We start from the raw sequence: 25,282 nt of genomic DNA on the forward strand, positions 1-25,282 counted from the left end.
GGCTGCCCTGGAATTCACAGTCCTATGGGGCTGATAGAGGTGTCGAGGACCTGCGGGCCTCAGAGGTGTTATTTGCGTTTGTGTCTGTACACGCATTACCTGTATATAAGGTAAAGCGATTGTTAACGCATATGTGTCTATACATGCGTTACCTGTATATAAGGTAAACCGCTTGTTAATGTTTATGCGGATACCCTGCTGTGGGTGGTAGAGGACCAGTACTGTACAAGCAGATGAGGCTCTGGCCCTAGGGAGCCTCTAGTCTAATGGAATGAGCCAGAGAGGTGGGCTGCTTTGCCATTTATGGCACAATGGTGGAAATGTGTCATCGACATAGACTACCTGCAGATACACATTTACGTAACCTGTAAATGTAATCATGAATTGGGCCGGACGCGGCAGCTTACACCTGTAATGTCAGCACTTGGGGAGTTTGAGACCAGCCTAGGCAACGTATTGAAACCTTTTCTCTCAAACAAACAAAAAAAGTGAATCATTTAGGAATGGTTGTTGTGTGTCAGGCCATATCTTTTTTTTTTTTTTTTTTTTGAGATGGAGTTTCGCTCTTGTTGCCCAGGCTGGAGTGCGATGGCGCAATCTCGGCTCACTGCAACCTCCGCCTCCCAGGTTCAAGCGATTCTCTTGACTTGGCCTCCCAAGTATCTGGGACTACAGGCGCATGCCACCACACCCGGCTGATTTTTGTGTTTTTAGTAGAAATGAGGTTTCACTGTGTTGGCCAGGCTGGTCTGGAACTCCTGACCTCAGGTGACCCACCTGCCTTGGCCTCCCAAAGTGCTGGGATTACAGGTGTGAGCCACTGAGCCTGGCTGGCCATATCTTCAATATTTACCTTAAATACTTAAATACATAAATGCAGACCAACAGCCTGTTCACTGCTTCCAGTTTGTCTACTGCAGGAGCTGGAAAACTATGGCCCCTAGGCCAAATCCAGCCCACTGCTTGTTTTTGCAAATAAAGTTTTATTGGCACACAACCATGCCCATTCATTTACATGTTGTCTATGGCTGTTTTTCCCATATGGCAGAGAGCTGGGTAGTTAGCTGTCCCTCAATGGCAAAACATATTTCTGGCTCATGATGAATAAAGTTTGCTGGCCTCTACTGTACTGGGTTCACTGGACAAATAGAGTTGGATCAGAGGATTAATGTGCAAGACACTTGACAGGGGTAGGTGTTACCAGGTGCCCATGGAGTGCTCTGCACAGGGCATGCGGCTGATCAGGTGCTCAGGAGGTCAGCCCATTCTCACCCTGATGGTGGCATGGAAGCCAAGGCAGTTCTCCATGTCAATCATTGTCATTGATTGTACTGATTATGATACAGGGTTATTGTTTGGCCCTTCATGTACAGTGTGACATTTCATTTAATCTTGGCGGGGCATGGTGGTTCACGCCTGTAATCCGAGCACTTTGGGAGGCCAAGGCAGGTGGATCACTGGAGGTCAGGAGTTTGAGACCAGCCTGGCCAACATGGCAAAACCCCGTCTTTACTAAAAATACAAAAAATTAGCTGGGCGTGGTGGGGCGCACCTGTGACCCCATCTACTCGGGAGGCTGAGGAAGGAGGATCACTTGAACTCTGGGGTGGAGTGGGGAGGTTGCAGTGAGCTGAGATTGTGCCACTGCACTCCAACCTGGGCGCCAGAGCAAGACTCCATCTCGATAAAATAATAATAATAATTTAGTCCTGGATGTTGTTTTAATTTAATCTTGGATGTAATATGGAGAAATTGTGGGAAGAATTAATTATAAGGATAACAACTATTATTACACTTTTTTCTTTTCTTTCTTTTTTTTTGAGACGGAGTCTTGTTCTGTCGCCCAGGCTGGAGTGCAGTGACGCAATCTCGGCTTACTGCAACCTCTGCTGCCCAGGTTCAAGCGATTCTCCTGCTTCAGCCTCCTGAGTAGCTGGGATTACCGGCAAGTGCCACCACACCTGGCTAATTTTTGTATTTTTAGTAGAGAAGGGGTTTCAGCATCTTGGCCAGGCTGCTCTTTAACTCCTTACCTTGTGATTCACCCATCTCTGCCTCCCAAAATGCTGGGATTACAGGCATGAGCCACCGCGCCCGGCCTTACACTTTCTTCTTAAGTGTGTTTTTTGAGGCAAACTCAAATGTATTTTTTCCTATGTTATTTCAATATATTTCATTGTGGGAAAAGTAAATAATAGAGCAGGCCGGGAGTGGTGGCTCACGCCTGTGATCCCAGAACTTTGAGAGACTGAGGTGAGAGGCTCACTTGAGGCCAGGAGTTTGAGACCAGCTAGGCAAATAGCAAGACCTCACATCTACCAAAAACAAAGGAGTGAGACTGTCTCAAAAAAAAAAAAAAAAAAAAAAAAAAGGATATTGACATCGTAGGCCGGGTGCGGTAGCTCACGCCTGTAATTGGAGCACTTTGGGAGGCCAAGGCGGGCAGATCACCTGAGGTCAGGAGTTCAAGACCAGCCTGGCCAACATGATGAAACCCCATCTCTACTAAAAATACAACAATTAGCCGGGCGTGGTGGCAGGCACCTGTAGTCCCAGCTACTCAGGAGGCTGAGGCAGGAGAATCGCTTGAACCTGGGAGGCGGAAGTTGCAGAGAGCCAAGATCACGCCACTGCACTCCAGCCTGGGCTATAAGAGCGAAACTCTGTCTCAAAAAAATAAAGAAAAAAAGAATATTGACATTGTTAAATGACCGTCAGCACCATCCATCTCCAAGTTTTATCTTTTTATATAAAAATAAACTTCATTATAGAGACTACTAGTAGCGTTTTACAGGGATGGAAACTGAGGCTCACACAGGTAAAAAGTCCTTCCAACTGCGGATTACTATGCCCGTTTTTTCTGAGACAGGGTCTCCCTCTGTTGTCCAGGCTGGAATGCAGTGACGTGATCTCGGCTCACTGCAACTTCCACCTCCCTGGTTCAAGCAATTCTTATAACTCAGCCTCTCGAGTAGCTGGGACTACAGAGGACCCCACCATGGTTGGCTAATTTTTGTATTTTTAGTAGAGATGGGGTTTCACCATGTTGGCCAGGCTGGTCTCAAACTCCTGACCTCGGGTGATCCGCCCGCCTCGGCCTCCCAAAGTGCTGGTATTACAGGAATGAGCCACTGTGCCTGGTCTATTATCCTCATTTCATAGGGAAAGAAACCAAGGCACAGAGAGATAAAGTAGCCTTCCCAGGCTTTTGTAGCTTGGGATCCACACCCAGCCCTGCTGGCCCTAGGAGTCCGTATTCTTTTTTTTTTTTTGAGATAGTGTTTCGCCCTTGTTGCCCAGGCTGGAGTGCAATGGTGCAATCTCAGCTCACTGCAACCTCTGCCTCCCGGGTTCAAGTGATTCTCCTGCCTCAGCCTCCCGAGTAGCTGGGATTACAGGCATGTGCCACCACGCCTGGCTAATTTTGTATTTTTAGTAGAGATGGGATTTCTCCATGTTGGCCAGGCTGCTCTCGAACTCCTGACCTCAGGTGATCTGCCCGCCTCAGCCTCCCAAAGCGCTGGGATTATAGGCATGAGCCACTGCGCCGGGCCAGGAACCCATATTCTTATCCCCGACTCAGCCATGCACCATGTATGTTCTAGTCAAGCGCAGCTGAGCCAGCATTGGGTCAAATGAACAGGGCCCTGGGGCAGGGACCTTGACCATCCCCATTTTACAGATGGGGAAATTCACATTCAGAGAAAGGAAGTCAGTCGGCTGGCCAGTGCCAACCTGGGATTGGAGCCAGGGCCACCTGACACCACCTCCCAGCTGGCACGGGGCAGGGGAAGGGGCCAGGCGAGGACTCAGATGCTTAAAATACAACTTGAGTGTGCATTATAATGGGGGACAAAGCCCTACGCCTTTGCCAAATGTACAGACCTTGGGGACTCATTTGTGGGTCTGGAGATGGGGCAGGCTGCTGGCATAGTTAAGAGCCCAGCTTTGGTTTAACCTGACTGACTCAAATCTCTGCCACTTATTATTATTATTTTTTTGTTTTTTTGAGACAGGGCCTCACTCTGTCACCCAGGCTGGTATACAGTGGCATGATCATGGCTCACTGAGGCCTCAAACTCCTGGGCTCAAACGATCCTCCCACCTCAGCCTCCCAAGTAACTAGGACTACAAGCATACAACGCCATGCCTGGCAAATTTTTTTATTCCTTAAGTAGAGACTCACTCTGTTGTCCTGGCTGGTCTTGAACTCTTGGGCTCAGGCAACCCTCCCGTCTCAGCCTCCAAAAGTGCTGAGATTGCCAGTGTGAGCCACTGTGTCTCAGTGTGTCTCTCAGGGTGGAGTGCAGTGGCTCAATCTTGGCTCACTGCAACCGTCGCCTCCCGGATTCAAGCGATTCTCCTGCCTCAGCCTCCTGAGTAGCTGGGATTACAGGCGCGTGCCACCACGTCAGGCTAATTTTTGTATTTTTAGGGGTTTCACTATGTTGGTCAGGCTGGTCTCGAACTCCTGACTTCGTGATTTGCCCCCCCCCCCCCCTTGGCCTCCCAAAGTGCTGGGATTACAGGCATGAGCCACTGTGCCCAGCCCATTTTTTTCTTTTATACCATCTCTTTTTTTTTTTTTTTGAGACGGAGTCTCGCTCTGTCTCCTAGGCTGGAGTGCAGTGGCACAATCTTGGCTCACTGCAACCTCCACCTCCCGGGTTCAAGTGATTCTCCTGCCTCACCCTCCTGAGTAGCTGGGATTAGAGGCACCCGCCACCATGCCTGGCTAATTTTTGTATTTTTAGTAGAGATGGGGTTTCACCATATTGGTCAGGCTGGTAGAAACCGCTCTTAAAGCCCCTACAAAAACAAGCCATAGACCATTGTTTATTCCAGAAAAACAGCAATCCAATATAAATATCACCTGAGCCATATATGTGATTTTAAATGTTTTCATTCCTGCATTTATAAAGATAAAAAAGACAGGTGAAATTAGCCATAGGTGGCCAAAGTGCTGTAATCTCAGCACTTTGGGAGGACGAGGCAGGATTGCTTGAGCCCAGGAGTCGCAGACCAGGCTGGGCAACATTGTGAGCCCCTGCCTTTAAAAAAAAAAAGAAAGAAAGAAATTAGCCATAGGAATGCATTTTATTTAGCCTAACATATTGAAAGTATTATTTCGGCTACATGCGGTGGCTCACACCTGTAATCCCAGCAGTTTGGGATGTTGAGGTGGGAGGATCACTTGAGCCCAGAGGTCGAGGCTGCAGTGAGCTATGATTGCGCCACTGCACTCCAGCCTGGGCAACAGAGTGAGCCTCTGTCATGTGCGTGTGCACACACATACACAGAGTTTCAACTTGTAATTAATAAAAACTATTAATGATGTTTTTGCGAGGTGTGGTGGATCATGCCTGTAATCCCAGCACTTTGGGAGTCCAAGGTGGGTGGACTGCTTGAGGTCAGGAGTTCAAGACCAGCTTGGGCAACATGGCAAAACCCCCCCTCTACAAAAAAAAAAAAAAAAGAAAAATGAGCCAGATATAGTGGCATGTGCTTGTTGTCCCAGCTACTTGAGAGGCTCAGGTAGGAGAATAGCTTCAGCCTGGGAGGTGGAGGTTGCAGTGAGCCGAGATCGTACCACTGCACTCCAATTTGGGTGACAGAGCGAGACCCTGTCTCAAAAAAAAAAAAAAAAAAAGAAAAGCTGTTGGCCAAGCGTGGTGGCTCACGCATGTAATCGCAGCACTTTGGGAAGCTAAAGCGGGTGAGTCACCTGAGGTCCAGAGTTCAAGACCAGCCTAGTCAACATACTGAAACGCCATCTCTACTAAAAATACAAAAATTAGCCAGGCGTGGTAGTGGGCACCTGTAATCCCAGCTACTCAGGAGGCTGAGGCAGGAGAATCACTTGAACCTGGGAGGCGGCGGTTGCAGTGAGCTGAGATGGTTCCATTGCACTCCAGTCTGGGCAACAAGCATGAAACTCAGGCTCAAAAAGAGTAAAAGAAAAACTGTTAATGATGTTTTAATATTATTAAATGGGATATTACTAAAATGAAAAGTTAAGAGGTTTTACATTCTTTTTTGCATACCAAGACTTCAAAATCCTGTGAATACTTTGTATTCGTTGAATACATCCATTGGACCAGCCACATTTTAAGTGCTCTAGCCGACATGTCACCCCAGGTACCGTGGCTCAAGCCTGCAATCCCAGCACTTCGGGAGGCTGAAGCCTGCAGATCACTTGAGCCCAGGAGTTTGAGACCACCAGCCTGGGCAACATAGTGAGACCCTGTCTCTACACAAAATTCTTTTTTTAATTTTTATTTTGGATTTTATTTTTTGAGATGGAGTCTCGCTCTGTCACCAGGCTGGAGTGCAATGGCGCGATCTCTGCTCACTGCACCTCCACCTCCCGGGTTCAAGCGATTCTTCTCCTTAGCCTCCCGAGTAGCTGGGACTCCTGCTTCAGCCTCCCGAATAGCGCGGACTACAGGCAAGCGCCACCACACCCAGCTAATTTGTGTATTTTTAGTAGAGACGGGGTTTCACCATGTTGGCCAGGGTGGTCTCGATCTCTTGACCTCGTGATCTGCCCGCCTTAGCCTCCCAAAGTACTGGGATTACAGGCGTGAGCCACCACGCCCAGCTTCTACACAAAATTCAAAAAAACTTAACCAGACATGGTGGTGCCTGCCTGTAGTCCCGGCTACTGGAGAGGCTGACGTGGGAGAATCACCTGAGCCCAGGAAGTTGAGGTTGTAGTGAGCCATGATTACACCACTGCACTCCAGCCTGGGTGACAGAGAATGTGACCCTATCTCAAAAACAAACAAAAAAAACCAAATCAATCTCAAAAGCTCAAGAACCACTTGTGGGAACGAGCTGCCGAATTGACAGGGCCAGGCTAGCCCATTCTCCTTCCCCATCTGTAAACCAGGACTGTTGTTGCGGTTGTCGTAAGGGTTGGGCAGCGTGTATACTCCAAGCATGTAAGAGTTCACTGGGTGGAGACTGGGCACAGTGGCTCCTGCCTGGAATCCCAGCACTTTGGGAGGCTGAGGTGGGTGGATTGCTTGTGCTCAGGAGTTCAACACCAGCCTGGTCAACATGGCGAAATCCTGTCTACTAAAAATACAAAAAATGAGCCAGGTGTGGTGGCACATGCCTATATTCCCAGCTACCCTAGAGGCTGATTACCGGAGTTTGAGAGGCCAAGGCTGCAGTGAGCCAAGATTGCTTGATTGCACTCCCACCTGGGCAACTGGAGTGAGACCCCGTCTCAAAGAAGAAAAAGTTGGCTGGGCATGGTGGTTCGCATCTGTAATCCCAGCACTTTCGCAGGTCGAGGTGGGTGGATCACTTGAAGTCAGGAGGTTAAGATCAGCCTGGACAACATGGTGCAATCCCATCCCTACTAAGAATACAAAAATTAGCCAGACATGATGGCGGATCCCTGTAATCCCAGCTACTCAGGAGACTGAGGCAGGGGAATCACTTGAATTCAGGAGGTGAAGGTTTCAGTGAGCCGAGATCGCGCCGCTGCACTCCAACCTGGGCCACAGAGTGAGACTCTGTCTCAAAAACAAAAAAAAAATTCACTGGGTGGAGAAGAGTATAGTGTTGGGGTTGTCCAGGCAGAGGAAACAGCTGTGCAAAGGCCCTGTGGTGAGGGAAAGCACGCTGTGTTTGAGGTGTGCAGGGACGCAAGGTGTTGAGTGGCTGGACAGTGAATGCTGTTGGACTTGGGTGCAGGGGTGAGTTCCAGGGGTGCCGATGAAGACATTAGGCTCTGCGCTGTTTAGAGCCCCTGGCCAGTAGGGAAGTGACTGGGGATTTGTTCAAGCCTGGATAGTACTCTGTCCACAGCCTCTGTCCTGGGACTGACTCCCCTGTTAATGGGACACTGCAGTTTTCTTTTTCTTTCTTTTTTTTTTTTTTTTTGTTTTTTTGTTTTTGAGACGAAGTCTCGCTCTTGTCCCCCAGGCTGGAGTGCAATGGCGCGATCTCGGCTCACTGCAACTTCTGCCTCCCGGGTCCAAGCGATTCTCCTGCCTCAGCCTCCCGAGTAGCTGGGATTACAGGCGCCCGCCACCACACCTGGCTAATTTTTGTATTTTTAGTAGAGACAAGGTTTCACCATGTTGGCCAGGCTGGTCTCGAACTCCCGACCTCAGGTGATCCGCCTGCCTCGGCCTCCCAAAGTGCTGGGATTACAGACGTGAGCCACCCTGCGCCCAGCCTGGGACCCTGCAGTTTTCTCATTAATATCGAGTCTGAGTGTCTGTAGCTCAGTGGCTTACATCCCCACTGCTTACCCCACACGTCTTAGCTTGTCGCAGTTCAGATTCTCAGAAGAAAATCTGATTGGTTCTGCTCAGCCTACAGGGCCAAGATGAGGTCAATGGCTGGGTGCAGTGGCCCACGCCTGTAATCCCAACACATTGAGGCATGAGGTGTGGGAGGTTCACACGAACCTGGGAGTTGGGCATGCCATGGTAAAACCCTGTTTCTGTTTTTTTTTTTGAGATGGAGTCTGTCTCTGTCGCCCAGGCTGGAGTACTGTGGCTGGATCTCAGCTCACCTCAAGCTCCGCCTCCAGGTTCACGCCATTCTCCTGCCTCAGCCTCCCAAGTAGCTGGGACCACAGGCGCCCGCCTCCACGTCCGGCTAATTTTTTGTGTATTTTTACTAGAGACGGAGTTTCACGGTGTTAGCCAGGATGATCTCAATCTCCTGACCTCGTGATCCGCCCGCCTTGGCCTCCCAAAGTGCTGGGGTTACAGGCGTGAGCCACCGCGCCCGGCCTTTTTTTTTTGAGACGGAGGTTCACCCTGTCGCCCAGGTGGGAGTGCAGTGGCGCAATCTCGGCTCGCTGCAACCTCTGCCTCCCAGGTTCAAGTGATTGTTCCACCTCAGCCTCCCGAATAGCTGGGACTACAGGCATGCGCCATCATGCCCGGCTAATTTTTGTATTTTTGTAGAGACCATGTTGGCCAGGCTGGTCTTGAACTACTGACCTCAGGTGATCCACCTGCCTCAGACTTCCAAAGCATTGGGATTACAGGCGTGAGCCACGGCACCTGGCCATGAAACCCCATTTCTACAAAAAATACAAAAATTATCCAGAAGTGGTGGCGCCTACCTGTAGTCCCAGCTACTTGGTGGGTAGGTGGCTGAGGCAGGAGGATCACTTGAGCCTAGGAGCTTACTTGGTCACATGACCATAAGTAAGCTATGGTCATGGTTGTGCCACTGCACTCCAGCCTGGGTAACCAAGTGAGAGGGTCTCACAAAAACAAAAAACAAAACAAAAAAGGCCAGGCACAGTGGCTCACGCCTGTAATCCTGGCACTTCGGGAGGCTGAGGCAGGTGGATCACCTGAGGTCAGCGGTTTGAGACCAGCCTTGCCAACTTGGTGAAACCCCGCCTCTACTAAAACTACAAAAGATTAGCTGGCCCTAGTGGCAGGTACCTGTAATCCCAGCTACTTGGGAGGCTGAGGCAGGACAATCGCTTGAACCCAGGAGGCAGAGATTTCAGTGAGCTGAAATCACGTCACTGTACTCTACCCTGGGCGAAACTCTATCTAAAAAAAAAAAAAAAAAAAACAGGCCAGGCACAGTGGTTCACCCCTGTAATCCCAGCACTTTGGGAGGCCGAGGCGGGCGGATCATGAGGTCAAGAGATCGAGACCATCCTGGCCAACATGGTGAAACGCCATCTCCACTAAAAATACAAAAATTAGCTGAGCGTGGTGGCGTGCGCCTCTAGTCCCAGCTACTCGGGAGGCTGAGGCAGGAAATCGCTTGAACTCAGGAGATGGAGGTTGCAGTGGGCCGAGATCGCGCCCCTGCACTCCAGCCTGGTGACAGAGCAAGACTCTGTCTCAAAAAAAAAAAAAAAAAGCCTGCTGGTGAGCTCCCCAGGTCAAGTCTCCAATCAGCTGTGGGTTTGGAACCTTTAGTAGGAGGCTGTGGGCCAGGCCATTTTTCTAGTAATCGGCAGTTGGCATGGTCAGTGATATGAGTGACATGACGAGAGGCAGGATGGGTGGGGCTTGGGGATTGACTGGCCGTGTTTGGGGAACCGGCAAGGCTGAAGTCAGGGTGAGGCCTGATGACTGGGTGTGGGGTGGGGATGCTGGGAGGAATAGTGGTTTGAGGGAAGGTACCAAGCCCAGTGAGAATGTGCTAGCCAGAGAGTCTGACCCCAGCTACAGTGTCAGCAGCTTCCTCAGAGGTGGCCAACACAGGGAGTGGGAGGAAGCAGAGGTAGGGGTGGTCTCCCTGGGCTGACAAGATGTACCAATGGCTTCCTCAAGCTGCTGCTTTTTCTTTTTGGGACAGGGTCTTCCTCTGTTGCCCAGGCCAGAGTGCCTCAGCTCACAGATCACGCCACTGCACTCTAGCCTGGGTGACTGAGGCTCCATCTCAAAAAAAAAAAAAAAGAGAAATCTGAGGCCCCTCCTCTAGGCTTCTATAGTTTCCAGGGAATTGGCATTAGGACATTTATGACTTGTACTATTATTTCTTGTGTCCATATTTGGCGCCTCTGCTGCCCTTTTAGTCCTGAAGGTCACATGCTCAGTGTGACTCACGTCCATCAGTTGCCATCGCCCAGCTGGGGCATACACAAACTGCAGGGTGGTGGCGGTTGGTGTTCAGGTGTTTGTGGGGCAGGGAGAGCAGAGATAGGGAGCCTTCCCGTTGCTCTGTCTTCCCTGCTGTGGACATGCTGATGAAATGGTCTCAGGTAACCTCACCTGCCTGTTCTTGGCACAGGCCACAAACTCACCCTGTTTTGTTTATTTGCTTGTCTGTCTCATTAGCTCTGTTATTACCTCTGTGAAAAGGCTTTTTCAGTGTCTTAGACCCCTCAGGCTGCTGTACCAGAATACCATAGACTGGGTGGCTTATAAGCAACAGAGATTTGGCTGGGCTTGGTGGATCACGCCTCTGATCCTAGCACTTTGGGAGGCCAAGGCAGGTGGATCACCTGAGGTCGGGGTTCAAGACCAGCCCAACCAACATGGAGAAACCCTGTCTCTACTAAAAATACAAAATTAGTCAGGTGTGGTGGCGCATGCCTGTAATTCCAGCTTCTCAGGAGGCTGAGGCAGGAGAATCGGCTTGAACCCAGGAGGTGGAGGTTGCGGTGAGCTGAGATTGTGCCACTGCACTCCAGCCTGGGCAACAAGAGCAAAACTCCGTCTCAAAAAAAGAAAAAGTAAAAAGAGAATTATGAGGGCAGTGACAGTCAGACCACAACAGGACGTCTTGCTCACAACCGTACTCTCCTGTCCAGCACAGTAAATAGCAGGCGGTGTTCAAAGATTGTCATTACTCTGAGTCACACAGGAAGTTTTGGGCTTTCACACTGTAAAGCAATAGTGACTCAAACTCTACAGCCTAAGAACGAGCAGCCCGATCCAGGGTACTGGGTGGGCAGGAGGCGACAGGGTCAAGTTCAAGCTGTACACAGAGCTGAACACATCATGGGGGTAGAAGATATTTGTTGTTTACGTCTCTGCTTTTTCTCTAAGGGGATGGTGAGGGAGGCCAGTGGACCAGGGCATAGGGGCAGTAGGTACAGGAATGAGGACTGACCCTGCTGGCCTCACCACACCCCTCCTCCTCAGCTGGCGTTGCAGACGGGGCGCGAACCCCCACCCATCTGGCGAGTCCAGAAGGCCCTTCTGCAGAAATTCACTCCGGAGATCAAGGACGGCCAGAGGCAGTTTTGTGCCACCAGTAATGTAAGCCTGCAAAGGGGACCAAGGACTTGGGGGCCCCGGGGCGTGGTATCTAGGAGCTGGGGTTCCCCTTAGCGTGGCTGTTACTCACTCCACAGTGTATCTGGAAGGGGGCCCCCTGCTGCCGGCAGGCTCCAAGCAGCTGCCATGGTGGCCCAGGGCACGGGGGTGTTGGCCATCTGGCTGGGCAGTGTGAAGAATTTCCTCATGTGCCTCTTTCTCCCCATAGTATTTGGGGTATTTTGGGGATGCAAAAAATCGGTACCAGCGCCTCTATGTAAAGTTCCTGGAAAATGTCAATAAGAAGGACTACGTGAGGGTCTGTGCTCGGAAACCCTGGCATCGGCCCCCAGTGCCAGTCAGGTACCAACCATGGGGGACACAGGGGCAGGTAGTATGTAGCGCCGACAGGCATGGGGATGGAGCATGCAAGAGGGAAGGCTGGAGAGTGGGGGGTGGGGACAGAGAGAGGGGACAGAGCCCAGAGAGAGAGGGAGACAGAGACCCAGAGAGAAATAGGGACAGAGACCCAGAGACAGGAGGGGAACAGAGACCCAGAAAGAGGGGGACAGAGATCCAGAGGTGGGGGGACAGAAACCCAGAGACAGAGAACCAGAGGCATGAGGGAGACGGAGACTGAGAAGGAGACAGACCCAGAGAAAAAGAGGGACATAGATGGGGGAGGATAGAGGAGACCCAGAGACGGGACGGGACAGAGACTCATAGAAGGCTACAGAGACCTGGGGTGGACAGAGACCCAGAAAGAGGGGGATAGAGACCCAGAGAGGGAGGGGGTCAGAGACCCAGAAAGGGAGGGGGTCAGAGTCCCAGAGAGGGAGGGGAACAGAGACCCAGAGAGGGAGGGGGTCAGAGACCCAGAGAGGGAGGGGAACAGAGACCCAGAGAGGGAGGGGAACAGAGACCCAGAGAGGGAGGGGGTCAGAGACCCAGAGAGGGAGGGGAACAGAGACCCAGAGAGGGAGGGGAACAGAGACCCAGAGAGGGAGGGGGTCAGAGACCCAGAAAGGGAGGGGGTCAGAGTCCCAGAGAGGGAGGGGAACAGAGACCCAGAGAGGGAGGGGGTCAGAGACCCAGAGAGGGAGGGGGTCAGAGACCCAGAGAGGGAGGGGAACAGAGACCCAGAGAGGGAGGCGGTCAGAGACCCAGAGAGGGAGGGGGTCAGAGACCCAGAGAGGGAGGGGAACAGAGACCCAGAGAGGGAGGGGGTCAGAGACCCAGAGAGGGAGGGGAACAGAGACCCAGAGAGGGAGGGGAACAGAGACCCAGAGAGGGAGGGGAACAGAGACCCAGAGAGGGAGGGGGTCAGAGACCCAGAGAGGGAGGGGGTCAGAGACCCAGAGAGGGAGGGGGTCAGAGACCCAGAGAGGGAGGGGAACAGAGACCCAGAGAGGGAGGGGGTCAAAGTCCCAGAGAGGGAGGGGGTCAGAGACCCAGAGAGGGAGGGGGTCAAAGTCCCAGAGATGGAGGGGGTCAGAGACCCAGAGAGGGAGGGGGTCAGAGACCCCGAGAGGGAGGGGAACAGAGACCCAGAGAGGGAGGGGGTCAGAGACCCAGAGACGGAGGGGGTCAGAGACCCAGAGAGGGAGGGGGTCAGAGACCCAGAGACGGAGGGGGTCAGAGACCCAGAGAGGGAGGGGAACAGAGACCCAGAGAGGGAGGGGGTCAGAGACCCCGAGAGGGAGGGGAACAGAGACCCAGAGAGAGGAGGGGACACTATGAGAGAAGCTGTTCCTGTGCCTAGGGCACTGAGCAGGGGCCCTGAGGAGAATTTGGGTTCTCGGGGGCTGCTGACTACAGTCCCTTCTCTGTTCCCTTCTAGACGCTCTGGGCAGGCCAAGAACCCCGCATCTGCTGGGGGTAGCTCTGCACCTCCCCCTAAGGCCCCAGCACCACCTCCCAAGCCTGAGACCCCTGAAAAGACGACATCTGAGAAGCCCCCAGAGCAGACACCTGAGACGGCCATGCCTGAGCCCCCTGCCCCTGAGAAGCCCTCCCTCCTGCGGCCTGTCGAGAAGGAAAAGGAGAAGGAGAAGGTGACGCGTGGGGAGCGGCCATTACGGGGTGAGCGGGCCACCAGCGGACGGCAGACGCGGCCAGAGCGGAGCCTCGCCACGGGACAGCCTGCCACATCCCGGCTGCCTAAAGCCCGGCCTACCAAGGTGAAGGCTGAACCGCCTCCTAAGAAGAGGAAGAAATGGCTGAAGGAGGCAGGGGGCAACGCTGCAGCAGGCGGGGGCCCACCAGGCAGCTCCTCGGACTCGGAGTCCTCCCCTGGAGCCCCCAGCGAGGACGGTGAGGCCCTAGGCAGCCTCAGGGCTGCAGGGGTGGGTGGGAAAGGGACACAGGTGAGGGCTGTCCAGAGGGCTCCAGGTAGCCTCGGCAGGACAGTAACAGCCAGTATGTTACAGATAATGGCAGTAGCTCACAGTCACGGGGCATCTAACTACACGACAGGCTGCCTCCTAAGAACCTGATGGATGTTAACTTGTGTAATTTTCACCCATCCTAGTAGGTAGATACTGTTATCCTCATCTACAGATGAGGAAGCTGAGGCTCCAAGAGAGGGCAGCACAGTCTGTGTTGGGTGCCCACCAGAGTTGCAACTGAGCCCAGGGTGCCTTGGACTCTGTTCTTCAGTGCTGCGTTCTGCCTCATAATAGGCAAGATTTGAGGGCCGAGGAAGATGTGGGACTAGGCGGCTGTCCTGGAGGCTCTGTGATGGTGGGGTTTCCTGTGAGGCCCTGGGTGACCCTGAGAAAGAGGCATAACCTCATGTGCCTTAGTGACCTCACCTGTAAAATGGGTTCATAATAGACGAAGCTCATAGGAGAGTGCCAGTCTTTAGTAGACACTACCTGTCTACTCCACGTATGCCCAGCACACTGCCACATCCTCAGTGCTTATGATGATGTCTGGTTAGGCTGGGCACAGTGGCTCGCGCCTGTAATCCCAGTACTTTGGGAGGCCAAGGCGGGCAGATCAGCTGAGGTCAGGAGTTCAAGACCAGCCTGGCCAACATGGTAAAATCCCAGCTTTACTAAAAAATACAAAAATTGGCCCAGCATGGTGGCGCGTGCCTGTAATCCCAGCTACTCACGAGGCTGAGGCAGGAGAATCACTTGAACCCAGGAGGCAGAGGTTACAGTGAGCTGAGATCAGGCCACTGCACTCCAGCCTGGATGACAGAACAAGACTCCGTCTCAAAAAAAAAAAAAAAGTCGGGTTAGTGATGACAATAACAACAACAAAAATAAATATATATTCACATATGTACAGTAAGGGTAACAGCTGACTTTTGTTGAGTGCTTACTATGTACCAGAAATCATTTTAAACATTTGCACACAGGCTTACTTGACCTTTACCTAATAAACCCTGGGAGATAGCTTGGTAGAATTATCCTCATTTTAAAGATGGAGGCCGGGTGTGGTGGCTCGCACCTGTAATCCCTCCACTTTGGGAGGCCGAGGTGGTAGAATCACTTGAGCTCAAGAGTTCGAGATGAGCCTGGGCAACATAGTGAGACCCCCGTCTCTACAAACAAATTTTTAAAAATTAGCTGGGCTTGGTGGCGAATGCCTGTAGTCCCAGCTACTCAGGAGGCTGAGGCAGAAGGATCACTTGAGCCCATGAGTTCAAGGCTATGGTGAGGTATGATTATACCACTGCTTTCCAGTCAGGGTGACAGAATTAGACCCTGTCTCTAAGGATAACTTCTTAAATAAATAAATAAAAGATGAAGAAACTGAGGCACCGAGAGGCGATGGTACCTGGTCAGGGCCACACAGTACAGGGGTAGCTGTTTTAACAGAGATTAGAAATAGAGCGAGTCAAAGGAGGAAGGCAGAATTCTCTTTCCAACAAAGCCCTGATGTAGCAGGGAGATGTATAGAAAATAAAAGCGGCCGGGCACGGTGGCCAATGCCTGTAATTCCAGCACTTTGAGAGGCCGAGGCGGGCGAATCACCTTAGGTCAGGAGCTCCAGACGAGCCTGGCCAACATGGAGAAACCCCGTCTCTACTAAAAATACAAAAATTAGCTGGCTGTGGTGGTGCATGCCTATAATCACAGCGACTCAGGAGGCGGAGCCAGGAGAATCTCTTGAACCTGGGAGGCAGAGGTTGCAGTGAGCCGAGATTGCACTGTTGCATTCCAGCCTGGGCAACAGAGGGAAACTCCGTCTCAATAAATGAATGAACGAATGAATGAATGAATGAATGGCTGTTTTTCAGGGTTGTCCAGGGTCCCAGTTTCCTTCTTTCTTGTTGACCGGCTGTTTGCCTTGTTGATGGGGTCATGACCCCTTTCCAGTGAGCCCAAGCCCTGTTTCTGCCCTTGGCCACCCCACAGACCTTCCCCAACACCCCCAAATCCCATCAAGCTCCGTGTCCTGGCTTCCCCATGTTAGGGACCGGACCTCTGGCTATACAGTCACCTGACCAGACTTCCCAGGAGCCATCCTCACCTCTTTTCCTTTTCTTTTTCTTTTCTTTTCTTTCTTTTTTTTTTTTCTGTTTGTTGAGACAGAGCCTCACTCTGTCACCCAGATTGAAGTGCAGTGGTGCAATTTCAGTTCACTGAAACCTCCACCTCCTGGGTTCAAGTGATCCTCCTGCTTCAGCCTCCCAAGTAGCTGGGACTATAGATGTGCGCCACCATGCCCCGGCTAATCTGTGCATTTTTAGTAGAGATGAGGTTTTACCATGTTGGCCCAGGGTGGTCTCGAACTCCTGACCTCAGGCGATCCGCTCACCTCAGTCTCACAAAGTGCTGGGATCACAGGCGTGAGCCACTGCACCCGGCCTTCCTCTTTTCCTTTTCTACCTGTCGCCCCCACAGCGGGGCAGCTCCCAGCCCTGCCCGCCCCCATCCCCTCCACCCTTTCCCAGGCCTGCCCAGCTCAGCCTCGTCCTCTGCTTCCAGCCCTGCCCCACCTCCATTCGTTCCTACCTGGTCCATCAGCCTGGACTTCAGCCTCACTCCTCCAGTCTGTCCCCTGCTTGGCTTTAGGAGGGATCTTTCTACACTTATTCTCACCCCTTCCCTGCTTTCAGTTCTCTCATGGCTCCCTAGTACCCACCAGAAAAAGCCCTTGCCCTTTCTGCCTGGTGTTGGAGGCCCAGTGTGGGCTGGCCTGCACTGACCTGTGCAATCCCAGCTCCCATCTCCTCCCTCAGCCTTGCCCCTTTATGATCTGACCTCTCTGGATGCACTCTTTTGGAAACCAACAATGCTGCTTCTTTAGACTTACGTGAAGCCACAATTAAGTGCTCTGAGCTATCACTCAAGGCTCAGCCTTTGTTTGACCTTGAACAAGGGTGAGTCTGATGCCTCCTGTGAGCTTTTTTTTGAGACAGTCTTGCTCTTGTTGCCCAGGCTTGTTGCCAGTGCAATTGTGCGATCTCGGCTCACCGCAACCTCCGCCTCCCGGGTTCAAGCGATTCTCCTGCCTCAGCCTCCCGAGTCGCTGTGATTACAGGCATGCACCACCACACACGGCTAATTTTGTATTTTTAGTAGAGACAGGGTTTCTCCATGTTGGTCAGGCTGGTCTCGAACTCCCCACCTCAGGTGATCCACTTGCCTTGGCCTCCCAAAGTGCTGGGATTACAGGCATGAGCCACCGCGCTCAGCCGTATTTTTGTTTTTTTCTTTTTTTTGGAGACGGAGTCTCGCTCTGTCACCCAGACTGGAGTACAATGGCGCGATCTTGGCTCACCGCAACCTCCACCTCCCAGGTTCAAGGGATTCTCCTGCCTCAGCCTCCTGAGTAGCTGGGATTACAGACATGCGCCACCATGCCCGGCTAATTTTGTATTTCTTAGTACAGACGGGGTTTCTCCATGTTGGTCAGGCTGGTCTTGAACTCCTGACCTCAGGTGATCTGCGCCTCAGCCTCCCAAAGTGCTGGGATTACAGGCCACAGCACTTTATGGGCTACAATGCCCGGCCTTTTTTTTTTTTTTTTTAGACAAGTTTCACTCTGTCACCCAGGCTGTGCAATGGCACAATCTTGGCTCACTGCAACCTCCGCCTCCTGGGTTCAAGCCATCCTCCTACCTCAGCCTTCTGAGTAGCTGGGATTACAGGCGTGTGCCACCACGCCTGGCTAATTTTTGTATTTTTAGTAGAGACAGGGTTTTGCCACGTTGGCCAGGCTGGTATCAAACTCCTGACCTTAGGTGATCTGCCTCGGCCTCCCAAAGTGCTGGGATGACAGGCGTGAGCCACTGCGCCTGGCCTTCTCTGAGCTTCTTGCAGTCCCTGTGATTCTGCCACAAGAGCACGTGGCACTGGCGCTTGCCTGTCAATCTTCCCTAGCGGACTTGGACCTCCCAAAAGCAGGGATTTCTCTTTTGGTCCCCAGTGTTGAGAACAGCGTCTGCCACACAGGTGGTCTCAGAGGAAGTTGGGATAACGAGCCTGCGTCCTGTCTTTTCTGCAGAGCGGGCAGTACCTGGGCGTCTGCTCAAAACCAGGGCGATGCGGGAGATGTACCGGAGCTACGTGGAGATGTTGGTGAGCACAGCACTTGACCCAGACATGATCCAGGCCCTGGAGGACACGCATGGTGAGCTGAGGCCTGGGGAGGAGGGGTGGGGGCTGACTCGGTCTGAGGGAGCAGGTGCTGAGGGCTTGGACCTGATCTGAGAGAGGAGAGGTTTGGGGTCTGGACTCCTGGGTCTGAGGGAAGACGAGCTGAGGCCTGGACCTGGGTCTGAGAGAGGAGGGGCTGGGGCCTGGAGTCCTGGGTCTGAGGGAGGAGGTCCCTGGGTCCTAGGGAGAAGAGGCTGGGGGCCTGGACTCCTGGGTTTGAGGGAGGAGGGGCTGGGGGCCTAGACTCCTGGTTCTGAGGGAGGAGGGGCTGGACCTGGATGGGGGTCTGAGGAAGGAGGGACTGGACTGCCGGGTCTGAGGGAGGAGGGGCTGGGGGTCTGGACTCCCGGGTCTGAGGAAGGAGGGATTGGGGCCTGGACTTCTGGGTCTGAGGGAGGAGGGACTGGGGCTTGGACTCCTGGGTCTGAGGGAGGAGGGGCTGGGGGCCTGGACTCCTGGGTCTGAGGGAGGAGGGGCTGGGGGCCTGGACTCCTGGGTCTGAGGGAGGAGGGGCTGGGGGTCTGGACTCCTGGGTCTGAGGGAGGAGGGGCTGGGGGTCTGGACTCCTGGGTCTGAGGGAGGAGGGGCTGGGGGTCTGGACTCCTGGGTCTGAGGGAGGAGGGGCTGGGGCCTGGACTCCTGGGTCTGAGGGTGGAGGGGCTGGGGGTCTGGACTCCTGGGTCTGAGGGAGGAGGGGCTGGGGGTCTGGACTCCTGGGTCTGAGGGAGGAGGGTGTGGGGGTCTGGACTCCTGGGTCTGAGGGAGGAGGGGCTGGGGGTCTGGACTCCTGGGTCTGAGGGAGGAGGGGCTGGGGGTCTGGACTCCTGGGTCTGAGGGAGGAGGGGCTGGGGGTCTGGACTCCTGGGTCTGAGGGAGGAGGGGCTGGGGACCTGGACTCCTGGGTCTGAGGGAGGAGGTGGCTGGGGGTCTGGACTCCTGGGTCTGAGGGCGGAGGGGCTGGGGGTCTGGACTCCTGGGTCTGAGGGAGGAGGGGCTGGGGGTCTGGACTCCTGGGTCTGAGGGAGGAGGGAGCGGGGGTCTGGACTCCTGGGTCTGAAGGAGGAGGGAGCTGGGGCCTGGACTCCTGGGTCTGAAGGAGGAGGGGCTGGGGCCTGTACTTTTGTCTCTGAGTGGGAAGGGGATTTGGGGACCCAGACTCCATGACCCCACCTTGGCCCCAGCGCTTTGTGAGGCTGTGGCCTTCCTGATACCGTGTCCTCGTCCATCAGACGAACTGTACCTGCCTCCCATGCGGAAGATAGACGGCCTGCTGAATGAGCACAAGAAGAAAGTCCTGAAGCGGCTGTCGCTAAGCCCAGCCCTGCAGGTGCCTGGGGGTCTGGGCAGGGGGTGTCTGGGGCCCAGGGTCCACATGGAGAAGACATGTACGTGTCGGCTGCTGTTGGGGAGGGGTGATCCTTGGAAGGAGAGTGTCCTTCTGGGCTCAGATGGGAGAAAAATTGAGGGCAGGACTGTCAGGAGATCTCTGGGTTCTCAACAGCCATGAAGCCCATGTCGGGGGGAGCTGTGGGCCTTGGGGCAGCAGAGGGGTGGTTGTGAAAGGCTGGGCTGTTGTTGCGGAGAACAAGTGTGGAGCCAAACGTAGACTAGGCCTGCACCCAAAGCTGGCACTGGACCGATGGCTTCTTCGTGAGTCCAGTGCAGGCTATTAGGATCCCAGGCTTCAGTGTTAAGTCATCTGTATGATTTCCCTTCTGGGATATTCTGGGATGGAATTATCAGGGCTCTGAAATCCAGTGTTAAACTGGCTCTGAGGATTCTGGTTGGGATGTTAGTGTGGCACTGACAATTCCGGGATAGAATGTTAGGGTAACTGAGACTTCTGGAATCGAATGTTATTCTGTCTTTGAGAATTCTGGAAGACTTCCAGTGATTCTGAGAATTCTGGGATGGATTCTAGGCTGGTACTAAGAATTCTGGGATAGGCTATTAGGCTGGTGCTGAGATGACTGGTGGGAAGTTAGTCTTAGAAAATATGCAAGGAGGCCGGGCACAGTGGCTCACGCCTGTGATCCTAGCACTTTGGGAAGCCAAGGCTGGTGGATGGCCTGATGTCAAGAGTTCAAGACCACCCTGGCTCTCTCAAAATAAAAAAAAAGTGAAACCCTGTCTCTACTCAAAATAAAAAAATTAGCTGGGCGTGGTGGTGGGCACCTGTAGTCTTAGCTTCCCGGGAGGCTGAGGCAGGAGAATCAGTTGAACCCAGGAGGTGGAGCTTGCAGTGAGCCAAGATGGCACCACTGCACTCCAGCTTGGGCGACAGAGCAAGACTGTCTCCAAAAAAGAAAATAGGCCAGGCGCGGTGGCTCACGCCTGTAATCCCAGCAGTTTGGGAGGCCAAGACGGATGGATCACGAGGTCAGGAGATCGAAACCATCCTGGCTAACATGGTGAAACTCCATCTCTACTAAAAATACAAAAAAGAAATTAGCTGGGCGTGGTGGCGGGCGCCTGTAGTCCCAGCTACTCAGGAGGCTGAGGCAGGAGAATAGCGTGAACCCGGGAGGCGGAGCTTGCAGTGAGCCGAGATCGTGCTACTGCGCTCCAGCCTGGGCGACAGAGCGAGACTCTGTCTCAAAAAAAAAAAATATATATATATATATATATATATATATATATATATATATATGGAAATATTAATATGACTGAGAATTTTGAGTGAGATAGTTTTCTCAGAATGATGGGTGGGACGTTGGGGTGACTGAGAATTCTGGAATGGATTCTTAGACTGGTGTGGAGAAATCTAAGCCGGAATGTTATGCTGACTGAAAATTTGGGGGTAGAGTGCTGGGTGGGTTGGAAAATTCTGGGTAGCATTAAGTTATAAAAACTCTGGAGGATATGAATCTAGTCTACAAATTCTGAGATGGGTTGTTAGGCTGGCACTGAGGATTGTGGGTGAGATGTTACACTACGGTAGATAATCCCGGTGTAGGATATTAGAGTAGGTCTGAGAAGTATGTGTTATTACTCGGGAGTTAGAATTCTGGGGTAGATGGCTGGGCGCCGTGGCTCACGTCGGTAATCCCAGCACTTTGGGAGGCTAAGGGAGGTGGATCACGAGGTCAGGAGATCAACAACAACCCATCCTGGCTAACACGGTGAAACCCCATCTCTACTAAAAATACACAAAAAATTAGCCGGGTGTGGTGGTGGGTGCCTGTGGTCCCAGCTACTCGTGAGGCTGAGGCAGAATAATGATGTGAACCCGGGAGGCGGAGCTTGCAGTGAGCCAAGGTCGTGCCACTGCACTCCAGCCTGGGCGACACAGCGAGACTTCGTCTCAAAAAAAAAAAAAAACACCAAAGAATTCTGGGGTAGATGGGATGGTTAGGTTAGGGCTGAGAATTCTGGGATAGATGGTTAGGATGGGGCCGAGAATTCTGGGGTAGCTGGTTAGGATGGGGCTGGGAATTCTGGGGTAGGTGGTTAGGATGGGGCTGGGAATTCTGGGATAGATGGTTAGGATGGGGCCGAGAATTCTGGGGTAGGTGGTTAGGATGGGGCTGAGAATTCTGGGGTGGGTGGTTAGGATGTTGCTGAGAATTCTGGGGTAGGTGGTTAGGATGGGGCCGGGAATTCTGGGGTGGGTGGTTAGGATGTTACTGAGAATTCTGAGGTAGGTGGTTAGGATGGGGCCAAGAATTCTGGGATAGATGGTTAGGATGGGGCCGAGAATTCTGGGGTAGGTGATTAGGATGGGGCCAGGAATTCTGGGATAGGTGGTTAGGATGGGGCCGGGAATTCTGGGATAGGTGGTTAGGATGGGGCCGGGAATTCTGGGGTAGGTGGTTACGATAGGGCTGAGAATTCTGGGATAGGATAGGTGGTTAGGATGAGACTGAGGATTCTGGGGTTGGTGGTTAGGATGGGGCCGAGAATTCTGGGGTAGATGGTTAGGAGGGGGCCGAGCATTCAGGGATAGGTGGTTAGGATGAGACTGAGAATTCTGGGATAGGTGGTTAGGATGGGACTGAGAATTCTGGGATGGATGGTTAGGATGGGGCTGAGAATTCTGGGGTAGGTAGTTAGGATGGGGCTGAAAATTCTGGGGTAGGTGGTTAGGATGGGGCTGGGAATTCTCAGGTAGGTGGTTAGGATGGGGCTGAGAATTCTGGGATAGATGGTTAGGATGGGGCTGGGAATTCTGGGATAGATGGTTAGGATGGGGCTGGGAATTCTGGGGTAGATGGTTAGGATGGGGCTGAGAATTCTGGGGTAGAATTTTGGGTGACATTGAGAATCTGAGCCAGGCCAGAAAGCTCAGTGGAAGCGTCACTGGACAGGCCCAGCCTCCTCTGTCCTTTGAGGAGACTCCAATCGTCTCTCCTGATCTGCAGCCTGGGGGAAACTGAGGCACGGATCTGAGCCCCGGCTGTTGGGTTTGGGATGTGTGGGGCCAGGGCGGCATCTAGCTGACCCATCGGCTTCCCGCAGGATGCCCTGCACACGTTCCCACAGCTGCAAGTGGAGCAGAGTGGGGAGGGCTCTCCGGAAGAAGGGGCTGTGCGGCTGCGGCCTGCCGGGGAACCCTACAACCGCAAGACGCTCAGCAAGCTCAAGAGGAGCGTGGTCAGAGCCCAGGTGGGCACTGAGGCTGGGGCTGGGAGTGGGGAGTGCTGGCGGTATGTGGGAAGGGAGGAGAGGGGCTGCCAAGTGCCGGGCCGGAGGGGCTGAGGCATCTCCACTCCTACCCAGGAGTTCAAGGTTGAGCTGGAAAAGTCGGGATACTACACGCTCTACCATTCGCTCCACCACTATAAATACCACACCTTCCTGCGCTGCCGGGACCAGGTGAGCCCCACCCACAGCACCCATCGCCCTGGGATTCCAACCTTTTTGACTTCCTCTTGGGATCGATCCGAGGGTCCAAGTCCAGCCCCGTCCTGCCTCAGACCCAAGAGTTCAGGTCCTTCTGTCTTGGGACTTAAGAATGCAGCCCCCAGCCCCGGTTTCCCTGGGACACTGACATCTGACACCCCAGTCCCCAGGCCTCAGCCCCTTCCCTCCCCAGAGGCCGGTGTGCCACCCTCCCCAGTGCCATGTTTGACCCCTGCAGACCCTGGCCATCGAGGGCGGCGCCGAGGACCTGGGCCAGGAGGAGGTGGTCCAGCAGTGCATGCGGAACCAGCCGTGGCTGGAACAGCTCTTTGACTCCTTCAGTGACCTGCTGGCCCAAGCACAGGCCCACAGCCGCTGTGGGTGACCCCGCCCCAGCTTGTGAGGGGGGCGCCTCCTCCATGAACCGAGAATTGGGACAGAACCGTGTCCTCAGGAGCTAACACCTGGGCTCCGTCGCCGGGGAAAGGGGGTCATGGGTCAGGGTGTGTCTGTGCTGCCACCTCCAGGGCAGGGTTCAAAGTCCGACTCCCCCCCTCTCCCGAGCCCCCTCCACTCCCTCCCCATTCCTCCCACTGTTCGAGTGTACAGAGAAATTATTTATATATATGTATAAATGTCTATTTAGTAACGGTTTCCCTCTCCCCTTGCCCCGACCCCGCCTCCACAGCCACAGCCCCCGCCCCTCCACCTTGTACATAATGTATAGGAAAAGTCTATGTATGGCTGGGGGGGTGGGGTGGCTTCAGAGAGCTGGGGGACCCCTTCCCCTCAAGTCCCCCTTGCAGGCCAAGATCTTTGCTAAAGGCCACTCCCTCCCCAGGGCATTTGGCGTCGGGTGGGAGGGGAAAACGCATCTTGTTAATTATTTTTAATCTTATTTATTGTACATACCTGGGGCAGGGGCTTGGGGAGGTGGAGGGGGGAGAAGGGTCCCCTCTCTCTGCCCCTCCCACTCCTTTTCTACAGCGATTTGTCTGTGTCTGGCCCCCACCCGCTGCCCACCCACCATTGTTGTCTGGATGTGGTTCTATTTTTTATCGGTCTCCTTTCCCCTCCTCCCCGTTCTTGCCCCTGCCCCACCCCGCCCCCTGCTCCCACCACCCTTTGTCTCTTGCTCTTTCTTGGGCTTCTGTACAACTCAACTTGTATACACTGTGTACACACAACCAGCCAAACGAAAACCCAACGGCAAACACTTTACCAGCAGGCTGGAGTGCCTCTGTCCTGCGGCGCTGGGGTGGGTGGCAGTGGTGGCAGGGGCAGAGGGTCTGGAACGGGACTTCCCAGAGCCCTGGGCAGTGGGGGCCCTGAGGCTGGCATATGTTCTGTGTCCCCGCACGGCAGAGTATCCCACCTTGAAATTTAATGACTTCAGACAACAAATATTTATCATCGGGGGGTTTCTTTTGTTTTTTAGCTAAAGACAGGGTCTCACTCTGTCACCTAGGCTGGGGTGCAGTGGCGTGATCATAGCTCACTGCAGCCTCCAACTCCCTGGCTCAAGCGATCCTCCTGCCTCAGCCTCCCAAAATGACGGGATTACAGGCAAGTGTCACTGTGCCTGGCCCTATGTTCCTTGTGTTACCCAGGCTGGCCTTGAACTTCTGGGCTTAAAGGATCCTCCTGCCCCAGTCTCAAGTAGTTGGCATTACAGGTGCATGCCACCACTACACCCAGCTCAAATCCTGTAGTTCTTTTTTTTTTTTTTTTTTTTGAGACAGAGTCTCGCTCTGTCGCCCAGCCTGGAGTGCAGTGGTTCGATCTTGGCTCATACAACTTCAGCCTCCCCGGTTCAAGCGATTCTCCTACCTCAGCCTCCCAAGTAGCTGGGATTATAGGGGCCTACCACTACATCCAGCAAATTTTTGTATTTTTAGTAGAAACCAGGTTTCGCCATGTTGGCCAGGCTGGTCTCGAACTCCTGACCTCAAGTGATCTGCCAGCCTCAGCCTTCCAAAGAGATTACAGATGTGAGCCACTGCACCCAGCCTCAAGTCCTGTATTCTTGAATCCAAGTGAGTGGTCCATGGTACAGCACTCGGAGTTCCCCGAGAGCTTGTAGAAATGTAGAATCGGCACAGGCAGCAGACGAGG

General features: G+C 53.4%; 1 protein-coding gene across 1 annotated transcript in view; it reads left to right on the top strand.

Moving 5' to 3' along the window:
• Positions 1-24,388, top strand: part of PRR12 (proline rich 12) — a 35,416-nt gene extending 11,028 nt beyond the window's left edge. Inside the window, exons 7-14 of the mRNA XM_054540979.2 lie at positions 11,595-11,711; positions 11,938-12,071; positions 13,549-14,021; positions 18,174-18,299; positions 19,555-19,652; positions 22,784-22,930; positions 23,045-23,140; positions 23,406-24,388. Of these exons, the coding sequence (XP_054396954.1) occupies positions 11,595-11,711; positions 11,938-12,071; positions 13,549-14,021; positions 18,174-18,299; positions 19,555-19,652; positions 22,784-22,930; positions 23,045-23,140; positions 23,406-23,552 (1,338 nt within the window). The 3' untranslated portion in view covers positions 23,553-24,388. The remainder of the gene's footprint in view (positions 1-11,594; positions 11,712-11,937; positions 12,072-13,548; positions 14,022-18,173; positions 18,300-19,554; positions 19,653-22,783; positions 22,931-23,044; positions 23,141-23,405) is intronic.
• The last annotated feature ends 894 nt before the right edge of the window (positions 24,389-25,282 follow it).

Source organism: Pongo abelii, chromosome 20, assembly GCF_028885655.2.
Source record: "Pongo abelii isolate AG06213 chromosome 20, NHGRI_mPonAbe1-v2.0_pri, whole genome shotgun sequence".
Classification (NCBI taxonomy): domain Eukaryota; kingdom Metazoa; phylum Chordata; class Mammalia; order Primates; family Hominidae; genus Pongo; species Pongo abelii.